The sequence below is a fragment of the Ochlerotatus camptorhynchus genome, unplaced genomic scaffold (assembly GCF_037179485.1).
Source record: "Ochlerotatus camptorhynchus isolate MF236.1 unplaced genomic scaffold, CSIRO-AGI_Acam_v1.1 ptg000196l, whole genome shotgun sequence".
NCBI lineage: Eukaryota > Metazoa > Arthropoda > Insecta > Diptera > Culicidae > Ochlerotatus > Ochlerotatus camptorhynchus.
The window spans coordinates 1,415,866-1,431,370 of NW_027040686.1; the positions used below are offsets into that span (position 1 = coordinate 1,415,866).

General features: G+C 44.3%; 2 protein-coding genes across 2 annotated transcripts; one reads left to right on the forward strand and one right to left on the reverse strand.

Annotated features, from left to right (window-relative positions):
* The first annotated feature begins 508 nt into the window (after window positions 1-508).
* Window positions 509-8,492, forward strand: LOC135702718 (zinc finger protein 40-like). Its single transcript, XM_065223761.1, has 3 exons — window positions 509-1,892; window positions 7,860-7,992; window positions 8,060-8,492. The coding sequence occupies exons 1-3, from the start codon at window positions 579-581 to the stop codon at window positions 8,383-8,385; spliced, it is 1,773 nt and encodes a 590-aa protein (XP_065079833.1). The 5' UTR covers window positions 509-578; the 3' UTR covers window positions 8,386-8,492.
* elg1 (enhanced level of genomic instability 1) lies at window positions 8,363-13,266 on the reverse strand. Its single transcript, XM_065223738.1, has 5 exons — window positions 13,150-13,266; window positions 12,591-13,056; window positions 11,845-12,533; window positions 9,254-11,646; window positions 8,363-8,952 (listed from the first exon to the last, which is right to left on the reverse strand). The coding sequence occupies exons 2-5, from the start codon at window positions 12,922-12,924 to the stop codon at window positions 8,616-8,618; spliced, it is 3,753 nt and encodes a 1,250-aa protein (XP_065079810.1). The 5' UTR covers window positions 12,925-13,056; window positions 13,150-13,266; the 3' UTR covers window positions 8,363-8,615.
* Between the last annotated feature and the right edge of the window lie 2,239 nt (window positions 13,267-15,505).

Below are 15,505 nucleotides of genomic sequence, written 5' to 3' on the forward strand. Positions count from 1 at the left end.
ACAGACCCTTCTACTTTTTTTTATCGTGGTGAACAGTAAGATTCATTTTATATACAATAAATTCTATTGTATGGTTACAATACATTATTTGTACCTCTATGGTTCTTTTTTTTTACGGTAGTAACCGATATATTTTTCAAAATTACAGAACCCAATTGTATTTGGGTACATTTCCAACCGTCTCGGGTTTCTTTAAACAACCGTGCATTGGGTATATATCGGCTCACATCTTTTTGTCAAGTTTTTGTCAACAAAACTTTTGACGTTTCCCGATTCTGGTGTTTGTTGTTTGGCTAGAATTTCGTAGTTCTCTTATCAAATTCCGCGTCAGCAGCTCGCGATTTTCAATAACAATTTCGTATCTTTATTCGTGTTAGTAACTGTGACATCACAACAAAAGAGCAAACCTTATCAATTGCGCGGATAGTCAGCAGTCGTCTAATCAATTATTGAATTGATAACGGGATCTTCATCTGTGCATTCGAGTGAGTAGCATTTCGCTTTGGCCTCGGGAAGGGAAAATTTTCGTTCATCGTGGAAAGAAAGATGTCCATGCGAAGTAGTGGTCAACAAGGACAATGGCAGCTGTTGTGAAGCACGAACCGATCGATATAGGTGATTCGTCTACGACGTCCGAACTGCTCATAATGGAGGGTGTCTCCGACGTAATGCGGGAACAGCAGCACCAGCAGGATTTGTCGAGTCACCATGAGCAGGAACAACGGAACCAGCAGGTGGAAGATGACGGTAAACTGCAGATGATGCAAACGGATGATGATCCGCTGCTGCAAGAGACGATAAATGCGCTGATGAGTGGTTCCGGAGGAATAGAAGCCGTCCCCGATGTCGGGGTGAGCGATGAGAACGATAACGAACGGAACTACGAGTGTAATTTCTGCGGCAAATTGTTTACAAGATCCAATACATTGTCTTATCACTTGAAAGTTCACAACGACGAAAAGCCCTACAAATGTGGAAGTTGTGATAAGGCATTTCGGGAGCAGTACCGCCTGACTAAGCATCAGAGAACGCATTCGAGAGACCTTGCAGGAGGCATTCAACAGCAGGATCAGGAAGCGGAGCAATCGCAAGATTCGAGTTTCCCGTCGACTTCCGGCAGGACCGCGGAAGACGAAGACTACACAACTGGGGACAGTGAGCGATTTTTTCGAAACTATGAACTCCAAGATGATACGGCAGTTATGAAACTGGAACCGGACATATCCCTTACAGTAGATGGTGCATCCACTAACCAAGCGACGTCTTCGTCCAACTCGGACAACGACGTGCGGTATCAGATTATCGAGGAACGCATCAAATCGCTTCAACGGGAAGTCCACCTGGTCAATCAGAACCTTAACCGAGTTGAGACGAAATTGGACGGCCTCACGAAAATTATTGCCATCTTCATTAACAAATTCGAAGAAGTAGACCCCCAGGCGAATGTTGCAAGCAATTCAAGCGCTATGATTCCGATGCCATTAATATCGGTTCCGATCGAAAACCTTCAGAACCTCCAGCCGCAACCGACGGTGGTCAGTGTTTCTCAGCCACCAACGCCGATACCGTCGCAGTCCATCCAGATGATCACCACCCATCACCAAGCAGCGCCGATGGCAACGACGGCCACCGTTCAAACGAGCCCATCAATTCAGCAGCAGCAACAACTTGTACAGCACTTGGATAATGCGAGTTTCATTGGAGGTTTGGGCGCGGCGGTTGCAGCAGCGGCCACTAATCTCGGCACAGCCGTGGCTCAACAAACTACTACTATTTACAGCAGTAATAACGATACATTCCCCGAAGTACCGGAGCTGCCGATCCGGACTGTCAGCGATTTTCTGGACTTGAACGATCACTGTACAGACAACGAGCAGTTCCTGCTACAGATGGTGAGTACCTACTGCAGTTACTGGAATCCATTGGATTTATTCACTGCGACCGTTTGCAGATGTATCTAATAATAAATGTTTAAATTCACTGCATTTGAATTGGGTACGATAGTTCTTTGAACTGGGTCGTTTCTCAAGAACATTATTATGTATTATTAACATCGCAGAAACGTAGGTCACTCATGAACTGAGTAAAATTTACCTACGTGTTCTTCAAAAATTTGCTCGAATATGAGGAAAATCGGCGAAATATTTACTCAGTCTATGAAGTATACTAATATACTAATAGACCAATGTAAACTAATAGTTTGAAACCTCTCTCGATTTTCCTCATATTTGAAGTTTTTGTTTCAGATTTATCTGGCACAACCAGACAAATGTATGCACTACCAGACATTGTTTGAAAAATCTGGCATCTGTTATCTTGGCAATGGCAAACTTTCATTAGAATTTCAAATAACTTTCATGTCATATCATAATTGGGAATTGCACCACAAAATCACATGAACCTTATGTCTCAAATGAAATTTAAGGGATTTATCATATAGAACTCATGAATGTTATATGAAATTCAGATAGATATCATTGGTTTTGTTAATGGAAAAATATTTTGTGCATTCCCAATGGAAACTACATGAAAACTTTTTTCCGTGTACACTCATAAAATAAATCACATAACCAGTGGAGAATATCCATGTGAATTTCACATAACTTTCATGTGATTCCATAATTGTAAATTGCACCACTAAAGCACATGAACGTTATGTGTCAAATGAAATCTATATCTCATGTAGAATTTCTTATGCTATGTGATATTCAGATAAAAATCATTATTTTTGTTATTGGAAAAATATGTGCGTTCCTAATGTAAACTAAAGGAAGACTTTTTTCAGTGTATGAGTCGGATCCAACGGCCGTGAAAGTTGTTATCCATTGCCTGCATTTAGGCGCATTTTTTTATGATTTCATTGAACATCGTGAAAACATCGAAATGAAGTACAAGTAACTTTTCAAACAAAATTAAGTTGATCTTCGAGGTTAAATTTGATCAAGGTAAATTCAATAAACTTCAATGGGACCTAAAACCAAAAATCGTCGAAAGGAAGAATCTTTCATAGGAAGCAAGGAGTTCCTATTAAATAATCAGAAAACTGCCAGGAAACGTAAATGTAATTTTGATTGGATATTTCTCGTGCGATGAATTTTCTTCCTTCATGATACAACCAAGAAATTTTCTTAATTGGTTTGTTTTGGACATCTCGGTCCATAATCTCTAAAACTGCTCCCAGAATCCTAATATTTTTTTTCAGTATTGATTTTTTAAGCCCTAGACGCATGCAAAATTTTATCTGACCGTGGTCTTTCCATTTTGGAAAATTTTCCTCGTTCCAGTAAAATGTCTAGGTCCCAGACATAATATTCTTTTTGTCTTTTTTTTTTGAACCGATACAGAAGTTTCTATATCCTAGATTAATTGTGTTAAAATTGTCAAAATGTGTCTAAGATCGAACAAAATAAGTGTCAAACATTCAACAACATTTTTCAATTCTCATCAACATTTTTTGTTCTAATCAGGGGCTGTTCATAAACTACGTAGACAGTTTATGGGGTGGTTGGCAATTATCCACGGCCTATAAAAAAAAAAAAAAATGTGGACAATTGTCTATGCAGGGGGAGGGGGGAGGGGTCAAGAATCCCAAAAAACTGTCTACGTAGTAAATGAATAGCCTCCCACCAATCTCGCGGTCTGAGCTTATAATCAACTTGATTGTTTTCAAAAAATCTTGGTAGAAAAATAAGTACAAAGGGAGAAAATTTCTCGAAGTGGGTCGCAATCAATGAAAGATTATAACCATATCATCACAGACAAACAGACATAACACTCGCAAGTTGTTCATCGAACAAGCATTTAACGGTCAATTTAAAAGTATCGTAGTTGGTAGTACCGCCACCTGTGGCGCGCATAGTCAATTCCCTTACGTTTGACGTTTTCACACTACCACCATCTGTTGAGCGTACTACCCACCACAGTGTTCTCAACAGATGGCGGTAATGTTTTAGCGACGATGTTTTACATTGAGAAATATTTGATTGTGCTGACGGAAACGTGGCTGGACGACCGAATTTACTCATCGCAACTTTTCGGGTCACTCTATTCCGTCTTCAGAACTGACCGGTCTGCCCTAAATAGTCAAAAATCGCGCGGTGGCGGAGTCCTGATTGCAGTATCTACTAGACTAGCCAGCTACGTAAGTACGTCACCCATTTCCAGTCAACTGGAACAGCTGTGGATTGTCGTAGAACTTCCACAAAGCAAGCTTAGTGTAGGCGCAATCTACCTGCCTCCCGACCGCAAAAACGACTGCACGATCATCCGTGAGCATGTGGAATCGTTAGGGTCAATTTCGTCACAATTAAGTCCCTGCTCTCCCGCTTTCGTATTTGGTGACTACAATCAAGCTGGTCTGCAGTGGCGCTTTACAGACAGTGGCACACCATTAATTGATCCACTGCTTTCGCATATGCCGGTTGCTTACTGTGCTCTTTTGGACGGTTTTAACTTTTACGGGTTCACACAAGTGAATACTTTTCCGAACCGAAATGGACGTTTGCTAGATCTTGTCCTGGCAAATGATTCCGCACTACCGGGCACTTCTGTTTCCTTGCCGGTCGAGCCACTGATTGATCTAGATGCCGATCATCCCGCTCTTGTCGTGTCATTCAGTTTACCTGCGCCGATTCTTTTTACGCCGTCATCTGAGTGCTACTCTTTGGACTTTCGCCGGGCCGATTATGTTGCATTGAACAATGCACTTGCGGAAATTGATTGGCAATTTATCGAAACTGCCGCTAGCGTGAATGATGCAGTGGATTTTTTCAGTGCTGCACTGGAAGATGCTATTTTCCGCATTGTCCCAGCTCGACGACCTCCGCTAAAGCCTGCATGGTCTAACCCACGCCTACGCGTGCTAAAACGTCAACGCTCTGCCGCCCTCCGAAAGTATTGTAACTCTCGCTCGCCGTACTACAAACGACTGTTCAATTTTGCGAGTCGTAGTTATCGAAATTACAATCGTTTTCTCTATAATCGACACGTGAGACGCACGGAAGCGAACCTTCGCACGAATCCGAAAAATTTTTGGTCGTTTGTCAACTCAAAACGGAAGGAATCCGGGTTGCCTTGTTCCATGTTTCTCGGGAATGACTCGGCTAATAGTGAAAGAGAAAAATGCGACTTGTTTGCTCGTCATTTCAAGCAAGTGTTCAACGATTTCTCCGCTTCGCCAACACAAGTGCTGGATGCTGCTGTTGGGATGCCACGTGATGTGTTTAGTTTCGTTATTCCGCGCATTTCAGAAGACATGGTGATAGCCGCAACACGCAAACTGAAGCTCTCGTTCGCCTCCGGACCTGACGGCATTCCGTCATCAGTTCTAAAACGTTGTGTAGCCAATCTCTGCCTTCCACTTGCGAGGCTATTCAATCTCTCGGCACAGCAATGTGAGTTCCCCTGCCGCTGGAAACTTTCTTATCTGTTCCCAGTGCACAAAAAAGGAGATAAACTGAATGTCATAAATTATCGTGGAATCACCTCCCTGTGTACCTGCTCAAAACTGTTCGAGATTATCATAAATGGTGCTCTGTTCGCACGCTGCAAAAATTATATCGATACAGAACAACACGGTTTCTACCCGAAGCGCTCCTTGTCCACGAACCTGGTGCAGTTCACTTCTAACTGTCTGCGATGCATGGATTCAGGATGGCAAGTCGATGCTGCGTATATGGATCTAAAAGCTGCATTTGACACGGTGGACCATAATATCTTGCTGGCCAAGCTGGAGATACTTGGCATCTCGTCAACTGCTGTGGATTGGTTCAGATCTTACTTAGTGAATCGCTATGTACATGTCAAGATTGGCGCGTCCGAATCGGATGTTCTCTCAAACAACTCGGGAGTCCCGCAAGGCAGTAACCTAGGACCGCTACTATTTTCGATCTTTTTAAACGATATCGCCTTGCTGATACCATCAGGATGCCGCGTTTTCTATGCAGACGATACTAAAATCTACAAAATTATTAAAAGCCTCTCGGACTGCTGGGATCTTCATAATATGTTAGGTATTTTTGCTGACTGGTGCTCAAGAAATTTGATGAGTCTAAGCATAGAAAAATGTAACATTATTTCCTATCACCGAAAAATCGAACCAATCATGTTTGACTATGTTCTCTACGGACGCTATCTTGCTCGTGTAGAGCACATAAAGGATCTCGGCATTACCTTGGACTGCAGACTCACTTTCAGAATCCACTACAATGGCATCATCTCCAGAGCTAATCGACAATCGGGCTTTATTTTCAAAATTGCCTACGAGTTTCGTGACCCGCTATGTCTCAGGTCACTTTACTGCTCGCTTGTGCGATCCTTATTGGAGTCAAGTTCAGTTGTTTGGTGCCCTTTCCATGCTAGCTGGATCACTAGAATTGAATCCGTTCAACGCAAGTTTGTGAGATATGCTCTTCGTTTCCTCAACTGGCGTGACCCAACGAACTTGCCACCGTACGAGGAGCGTTGCCTTCTCCTGGGAATCGAGCCATTAGAGGTGAGACGGACGGTCGCTCAAGCTATGTTCGCTGGAAAGCTGCTTACAGGTGACATTGACTGCCCAACACTGCTGTCACAGCTGAATATGTATGCCCCTGAGAGGTCTCTTCGTCAACGCGACTTTCTGTTTTTGGAACCACGGAGTTGCCAATTCGAGCAATCAGCCGGCAATTCAACAACTTTTTTTATATGTTCGACTTCAATGTATCAGCTGACGTGTTTCGTCATCGGCTACTTGGCCTTTTCCGTACCGTTGACCGTAACTATTTAGTTTAAGTTTTATTAATTTAGACAGTAATTGTCAGTTGAATTTTTCAATAAACAAAATGTGTTATGTCTGTTTGTCTGTGATATCATTCCAACCAATAAATGACACTATTGGGCACTTTTTTTTTTACTGTTTTATGACACTAAAGTCACTACTTTTATATAACACTAGCTGAGTGTGCCCGGCCTTGGTCGGGATTCAATATTAGCTTAAGTTTATGCGCCAATTTAAAAAAAAATCATGCTATATTGTACGTAGCCCCCCTCCCCCTTATCTAAGCGGCTAACCCCTATGACTTCCACATGCCAAATTTGGTTCCATTTGCTTGATTAGTTCTCGAGTTATGCAGAAATTTATGTTTCATTTATATGGGAGCCCCCTTTTACATAGGGAGGAGGGGTCTCAAACAATCATAAGAACTTTTCCCTGCCCCAAAAACCGCTGCATACAAATTTTCACGCCGATCGGTTCAGTAGTTTCCAAGTCTATAAGGGTCAGACAGACAGACAGACAGACAGAAATTCATTTTTATATATAGACTAGCTGAGTGTGCCCGGTCTTGCTCGGGATTCAATATTAGCTTGAGTTTATGCGCCGATTTAAAAAAAAAAGCATGCTATATTGTACGTAGCCCCCCCCCCTATTATCTAAGGGTCTACCCCCTATGATTATCTCCTTATACCTCCACACTCGCCCCCACATGCCTAATTTGGTTCCATTTGTTTGATTAGTTCTCGAGTTATGCAGAAATTTATGTTTCATTTGTATGGGAGCCCCCCCCCCCTTACAGAAGGGGGAGGGGTCTCGAACCATCATAAGAACCTTCCACGGCCCCAAAAACCCCTGTATACAAATTTTCACGCCAATCGGTTCAGTAGTTTCCGAGTCTATAAGGGTCAGACAGACAGACAGACAGACAGAAATTCATTTTTATATATATAGATAGATAGATAGATACCCACTACCAGCCCGGTCACTATATCTATCTTTGTAATTTGCAAAACATTAGAATCTCATTGTTCGGCATGTTGTTGTCCCTGGTTGTATGTTCCGAAACTGAGCTGAACCAAACTGAAAACCTTCTCCATTCTCGCAGATGATTCGACTGCACCAGGAAGTGGACAGCTCGCAACCCCGCCAACGAAACATCAAGAAAATGATGGAAGCCCTCGTAACCTACGAAGTGCTGTGCCAGTTCAGTTGGAGCGGAAAATCGGCCATCAACGGGCGTAAGTATTTGCTGCTCTGTGGTGCTCCACAAACGGGCCACGTTCTAATTACCATCAATCCCCTCAGAATACACCAAGTACGTGTTCGGAAACAGCGTCGGCATTATCGATCTGTTGACGAAAACCTTGAACCTCGGCAAGAGCGCCGAAGATGCCGAAGCCAACCGGAAACCGATCTTCACCGCCATCCAGAGCTTCATCAAGCACTCGCGGCAGAATATGCTCCGCGATAGTCGAAAGCGACGGGATTCCAACAATTCCGGCTACTCACCCGCCGGGGTAGGCGGAGCCGTGCACTGCGGCGTCGATCGACTGTTGAAGCAGCATCCAATTCCGCAGCACCACCAGATCAAACACGAACAGCAGGACATTGTCAATCAGTACTACGATTAATTTTGCTTTTATTAATCACCAACGAACGGGGAGAGATATGCTTATTACATCGTGTAACACCGGTTATATAGATTATTACTTATTTTGAGACGAATTTGTGTCGAGAATTTTTGTTTTTTTTTTTTTTTTTTGAATAAATATTACTACCTACACTAGTGTGAGTCCTTAAGGGGAAACGAACGGAACGATATAACTGACTTTTGTCCTAAGTAACACGATTGCGCGGCTCTCTAGCGACTCTCTTCGGATGAATCCCCCAAAGCTGCCTGGGTGATCTGACTCGGAATCAGCTCCTCCTCGAAGCGAGTGCTCAGAACATCGAAATGGTCAACAGTAAAGTTGGTTATCTGGGACATGCTGCTGCTGCTGCTACCGGCATTATTGGTGCTAACCATTGGATTGCAGTTGACGAAATTGCGGAAGTAGTGGTAGAACCGGCTGCCTCGTCGTTCCACTTGGGATCGTTCCCGTTCACAGCGACAGATCGTCCGCAGGTACGGTTCGTAGTCGCAGTACGTGGAACGGGTTCGTATCGAATTGATGCCAATGTAGGTGGAGATCGTTTGGCTAGGGAATGAGGGAGGAAATTAAGAGCGGTTCTAGAAATGGATATTCATACAATTATCGGACCAATTGAAGCGGTCTCTTCTAAACGAATCTTATTCTCTTTAGACAAGCCGAAAGACTTGAGGGTACGTTAAGAGGACTTTCAAATCCAGGTAAAGTCAACTTATTTACCTTCAGCGACAGACAAACTGTCAAATAGGTATTTTGCAATTTGCAACATTGGAGCGATTTTTTTTTTTTATATTTGGATTCGAGAATTTTCATCCGAGTAAGAAAATCCAATAACAAAGTCAAAACTTACCAATCATCGCCGTCAAACTGCTTCAGACTGTCGTAGCACATGGCTCCCACACCGCTGCGTCGCTTATCCTTCGGCGCGGGTTTCAGCTCCCCCTCGAACCAACGTTCCCAGCATCTCTCGACCAATTCATGCGCCATCTCCTCCTCCAGATGGTCTACCAATCTGTCCTCGCGTGTCCGGGAATCCCTCTGGATCAACACCGCCGTCGAAACATTCTCGTAGAAGAACACCAACTCCTCCAGTTCTGTGATCTTATGATCTTTCAAAACCACCTCCGCCGCCGCAGCCGCTGGCGGTCTGCCCTTCTTACGCTTGATAGGCATAGCAGCGAGCGACACGGCAGGACGAGCCAACGTCAACACCCGCTCCATATTGCACCACAGATTGTCGAAGTTGATGGGCGCCCGGATCAGTTGCTGCTCGTTCTGGTTCCGGCTGAACAGGCGGAACAGGGACGCATGTTTCCGAGCCGGGGCAGTTTCGTCCGAGTGGCATGAGGAAGCGGTCGATTGTCGCGAAGCGTCATCGTCCAGCATCGACGGAGGAAGTTTTTCTTCACACAAACGGAGTTCCGGTTCTTCCACAAGCAACGGTTGACTCCCGAGGCTGCGATCGCCTCCGCTTTGGATAAAGAATTGCAGTTCATTGATGGTTTTCCGGAGATCCTTCCGATTGAGAGCGTACAGTCGAGCCAGCTCCGATTGATCCAAATGGACGTTTTCGACCAAGGCCATGATGGAAAGGAGTTTGGCGATATGGGAAATTCCCGGGGCGACGTAGCGGATCACATTGTTGGAGATAAATCGAGTCAGATGCGGACAATTTCGGTCCGTCGTGGTTAGTACAATGGGACGTTTGGAAGTGGCGATTAGCTGGTTTATAGCTGCAACGAATCCATCGTCCTGTTCAAACACGATATCAGCGTCTTCGATCAGGATCAACGAGAGCTTCTTTGATCCGGAAGAGCCTTCAGAATCGATGGACGACGTGCGAGGTTCTGTCTTGGCCTTGGTTGGCTTACGGGATTTTTTGAAAACATCTACGGCTTCGTCCTTCCTGCGGACTTGGTGGCTTTGGGTGGCTTCCTGTAATTCCTGGAGGATGATCTTACCCTTTCGACGACTGCTGGCGTTAAGTTCCAGGACGTTGAAATTCATCTCATTGGACACGGCGTAGACGTTGGAGGTTTTTCCACATCCCGAAGGGCCGACTAAGACGATGTGATTGAGAATGTGCGTCGAATTAGACGACATGCTGGAATTGGAGTTCTCGAATTCGTCTTCGGAATCATACGGATTTTCAGTGCGGTCTTCCTTCCAGCTGGAGAGAAATTTCTTCAAGGCGATTGCCGGTTGACAATTTACCAGTATGTGATCCGGATTAAGCGGTTTGTACTTCTCCGTAAAAAGCAGCTCGCCGTTGCGATACGACAGTTTCTGTTCGACAAATTCCAAACTATTGTCCAGGAGTACGTCCTCCACGGCTATACGACCCTTCAGCAGCATCGGAGGAAGGTCTTCCTCTTGCAGATGTTCCTCGCACATAGATTTGAATTGCCTATAGCATTTGAAAACGGGAAAATGTTTATAGGTCTGCTTCCACCCCCGAACGATATCCTTCACATTGCTTATTTTGGGCAGATTGTAGCTATAGGTCACTTCAGAATCACCGTAGCCAATAAGTTTAGCCAGGATGTCTTCCACGACGGAATCGTCGCAGTTGTTCAAGGTAGAAAATTCGAACTCTTCCTCTTTGTCCGGATCATTGAGCTTCTCTGGCGACTCTGGCTTGATTTTGATTTTACACTTTCGAAGCGGCGATCGCTCACACTTTCTACCAGGAGAGACCAGCTGTTGAACGTGGCTTATCAGCGGAAACACCGGCGACTCATTCAAAATTGATTCCTCAAAAATTCGCTGCTTTTCAATCTCCAGGCGCATCTTCTCCGGAATTCCAGACATCAAGAACTTTTGCCGAGCACGGATTTTCTCCGGATCTTCGACGGGCTTCTTCACAAACAGTGGGGCCAATTTCACATTCCGGGTCGACTTAGGCGTCTCATCTGGCTCAACACCCAAGCTTCTCAGCGAAGGTGACTTGACCACTTTCATGCCTTCGGAAGACGAATTCACATTCACGATCTTCAACGGAGTCACGATCACCTTCCTGCAACCGCGCCTCGTTCCGGACGATTCCTTCTCCGGACTGATTCCGTTTAAAATGGCATAATCTTTAACCTTCCCAGTGCAAGACCTTCGAGGCCGTCCACTTGTTTTCAGAGGACTCTCGTTCTCATTCTGGGCGTCCTCCTGAACTTCGACGACGACGACTACTTCCATGTCGTTGGTCACTGGAGTCTTGCGTTGGCGGCCACGCTTCGACTTCGGTGTAGTCTGGAAAACGAAGCACTGTTTACTCTCCGAGCACACAAACAATAGTTCAGACCACCCTATCCCGCGGAATTACATACTACCAAGTCAAAACTAGCAGCAAATGGTTCAAAATTCGTCTATATTAGATAAATACATCGTTAAGCTCACAGACTCTTGAAGTTACTTGCTAATCGATTGCCTAGATTTATTGCCTCTTACCTCTTCCGACGGTTTCGCCTCCTCCGGCGATTTGTCGACCTTATTGAAGTACCCGAGCAGACTGTCCTTCTTCTTCAGCGGAGAATTTAGTTTGCACACAAACTCGTCCGACTCGGGTTTTCTGGCTGGGGAATTCTCGCCGGTTTCTACGACCGACGACGCCGGCGTCGAATCGTCATCATGCGAGGAAAACCTCCGACGACCTCGCTTCTCATTCAACTTTAAACCAACCTTTTTGGGAGACTGCTCCTTCCTCGGTCTGGCACTTCTCCTAGGCGATTCCTTCTGCTGAACGACAGCTTCTTCATCTTCATCTTCCGGCACTTCCATATTACGAATCAATTTTTTAAATCGCTTGGCACGTCGATTCATTTGATTCGCGATAAATTCTTCTTCAGCCTCTTCCTGTAGCCTACGCTTTCCAGCACCCTTCTTCTCCGCCCATTCCTCCAGTTTGAGCTTCCGTTTCACATTCGCGGTTCGTTTCTTCTCTTCCTCCGGATTCAGCACCTCCCCACCACTGTCATCTTTTCCAGGAGAATTTGAACCGATAGCTTTGTTTCTCGAACTCATCATCACCTGAAAAGCATTCATTTTCTTGCTGTCCTGTTCCTGCTTTGGCTCCACCTTCGATTCGTCCAGGTCGACTTCCTGCTTCTGCGTTTTGCGGGGTGATCGTCTCGGGGGATCTACAAGCCAAAACATCAAATCTACCAATCTAATTCTATAACAAACCAGACACTCACCTTTCTCTTCACCTAGCTCTACAACTGTATCTTCGTCACCACCCTCATCCGGATGTTGTTGGCATTCGTCTTCCTTCTCTTCCTTCCGGTCCTCATTCCGTCGTCTCTTCCTGCACTTGTGACTGCGCTTCTTCTTCAGCGACTTCAACACCGATGCCATATTCTCAGCAATCATCCGATCGACGTCACTTTTGGACGGTGCTACTACCTTACTGGGCCCTGCCTGTTCTTCCGCAGAACCACCTTCGTCCACTTTCGGTTCTTTTTCATCTTTCTTCTGCTCTCCTTCCTCCGCTTTTGGAGATTTAAAATACTTCACGATACTGCCATTCATCTTTTCCGTGCGCCACCAGCCAATCTCCAAGAGTTGATTGAACCTCTCAATCCCCTCCTGCTGTGCCCCGCCGTGCAATAATCTACCAACCAGCAGTCAAAGTGCTACGTTTCATAGCGACATTTACACGAACTGAAAATGAGCAAATTTCAGCAAAACTCACAACGCAATTACTCGATTTTCTATCTTGGTCAATTAAACTCAGCTCCCGGAAACCTAACTTACCACTTAGAACGAGGCTAACCACAGATTTTTCACCGAAAAGCAGCGATTGTTTTCGTTCCGTGAAAATCCAACCTAACTACACAGAAAGTTAATCCAAACTCATTGAGTGAAATTTGACAGCGCGCACTGCACTTTTTGGGCGCGAACAAGAAGCTGTCAAAGTGGGTGGCAGCAAGATTCATCGACAAAGCGATGGCAGGTGAGCCGAGACCATGGTGTTTGGATGTGTGGAAACGTGCGGTGTAGGTCGCGTTAGATTTTTCGGAAATAAAAATAAATGTGTGTAAGCTCTGTTCTTTTATAAAATATTGCGTTTAATATTCTTTTAAAATATTTCGACTCTCTCGACGAAATGTGAGAACTGCTTAAATCTTCTGTGGATTTGAGAACTCTTACCATTTTAGCTTTTCCTGTACGTTATCGTGCAGAAACGAATTGGATTCTTTAAGCCAATGGAAAACTGTTTGAAAATTTTCTTAACTTTAAAACTGTTTTGCTCTTTCTCAGTTGATTCCCACCAAAATCTCTGAGCCAGGAGTGCTCGAGCCTCCATGACGCCACCAAAGTTTGCTTACATACATGTTTCGCCAAAGTATGTCTTACCAACAATCAATACGAAACTAACGATTTTAAATTGGCTCACTACTTGACTAGCCTATTGGTCCCAAGCAAATCAATTAACGTGCCCAATTCTAGTCGAAATTCTAGTACTACAAAATGTTTGTTTTGATTTGCTATGAAAGTTTGACATATAAAATGAGGGGTTCGTGGATTTTCCTATGTTTCGAGGGGTGCATCGATTAGCTTGGGACCGAAGATAGTACCAGAGCTGAGCCAAAAAGTTGAGCACGTTTCTTCGGGACCTGCTGGTCTTAGATTTACGTCTATGGTTATACCATAGAGGTAACTCTAAGACCACTGGGTCCCGAAGAAAATCATTATTATTTTTGGCTCACTCAGTACCAGAACAACGGTCCCAAGCAGTCCCAAGCTATTTCACTCACCCCTGCATGTTCTGCATGAATCCACACACCCCTGATGTTATCTGTCAAACTTTCATAGCGAATCAAAACAAACATAGTGTAGTAATAGAATTTTAACTAGAATAGGGTACGTTACTCGTTTGCTTGGGACCAATAGGCTACTAAAGTGGTGAGCCAATTTAAAATCGTTAGTTTCGTATTGATTGTTGGTTATACCGTGACAGCGCGACAGCGGGCCCAGAACAGCAAAATAAACGTTTTGAGCCCGGGACATGCTGCCTACTGTCAAACGCTGCTGATGGTATAGGCCTTGTCACTGACCTGGAAACTGTCGATTTTAAATTGGCTCACTACTTAACTAGCCTATTGGTCCCAAGCAAATCAATTAACGTGCCCCATTCTAGTCGAAATTCTAGTACTACAAAATGTTTGTTTTGATTTGCCATGAAAGGTTGACATATATAATGAGGGGTTCGTGGATTTTCCTATGTTTCGAGGGGTGCATCGATTAGCTTGGGACCGAAGATAGTACCAGAGCTGAGCCAAAAAGTTGAGCACTTTTCTTCGGAACGTACTAGTCTTAGAGTTACCTCTATGTTTATACCAGGGGCCTGGCTGGCGGCCATGTTTTTGATGCTTTCATCTGCTCTTGTCTTTCTGCTTACAACACGATTTTGCGTCCTTTTCCTTCATGTATACGTCAGGGGGGCCGTATTTAAATAAGGCCCGTGATCTTGCCTACTGTCAAACGTATAGGATTGATATGGGGTTGCCAGTCCCCTGGTTTATACCCTTCTTTGAAAGGGGCCTCCCTTAGCTCAGTCGGTAAAGGCGCAGCTACAAAGCAAGACCATGCTGGAGTTGGCTGGGTTCAATTTCCGGTCCGGTCTAGGCATTTTCCGGGTTGGAAAATTTCTCGACTTCCCTGGGCATAGAAGTATGATTGGACTTGCCATACAATTATACCAATGAAAAAATGGTACAGGCATCGAAAGCTCTCAATTAATAATTGTGGAAGTGCATCTTGAACACTAAGTTGAGAGCACGCAATAAGCTCCCGAATAGAAATTTATATTAGCCCAACGTTTGATTTTGATGTCTACATCAGCATCGAAATCAAATGTATGCCTGATGTCAAATGTAACGTTAGGTTCTGTTGTCATTGGATGTATTCTGATGTTTTATGCGTACAACAAATTACATCGTGATGAAGTTTGATTCTAATGTAACGTTAGGTTCTGTTGTCATTGGATGTATTCTGATGTCAAATATTACATCGTCAGACGTTTGAGTCTGATGTAACGTTTGAGGCTAATGTATTTTTATGTACTTGGACGTCACACTGAAGTCTGAATACATTAAGGGTACAGCAA

Bases quoted from the DNA above. Each gene is read 5' to 3' on its own strand.
- LOC135702718 (XM_065223761.1), top strand. From the start codon at position 579: ATGGCAGCTGTTGTGAAGCACGAACCGATCGATATAGGTGATTCGTCT. The intron at 1,893-7,859 runs GTGAGTACCTAC...CCATTCTCGCAG, and splicing joins AGCAGTTCCTGCTACAGATG to ATGATTCGACTGCACCAGGA. The intron at 7,993-8,059 runs GTAAGTATTTGC...CAATCCCCTCAG, and splicing joins AAAATCGGCCATCAACGGGC to AATACACCAAGTACGTGTTC.
- elg1 (XM_065223738.1), bottom strand. From the start codon at position 12,924: ATGAATGGCAGTATCGTGAAGTATTTTAAATCTCCAAAAGCGGAGGAA. The intron at 11,647-11,844 runs GTAAGAGGCAAT...TTCGTTTTCCAG, and splicing joins AGGCGAAACCGTCGGAAGAG to ACTACACCGAAGTCGAAGCG. The intron at 8,953-9,253 runs GTAAGTTTTGAC...CTCATTCCCTAG, and splicing joins CAGTTTGACGGCGATGATTG to CCAAACGATCTCCACCTACA.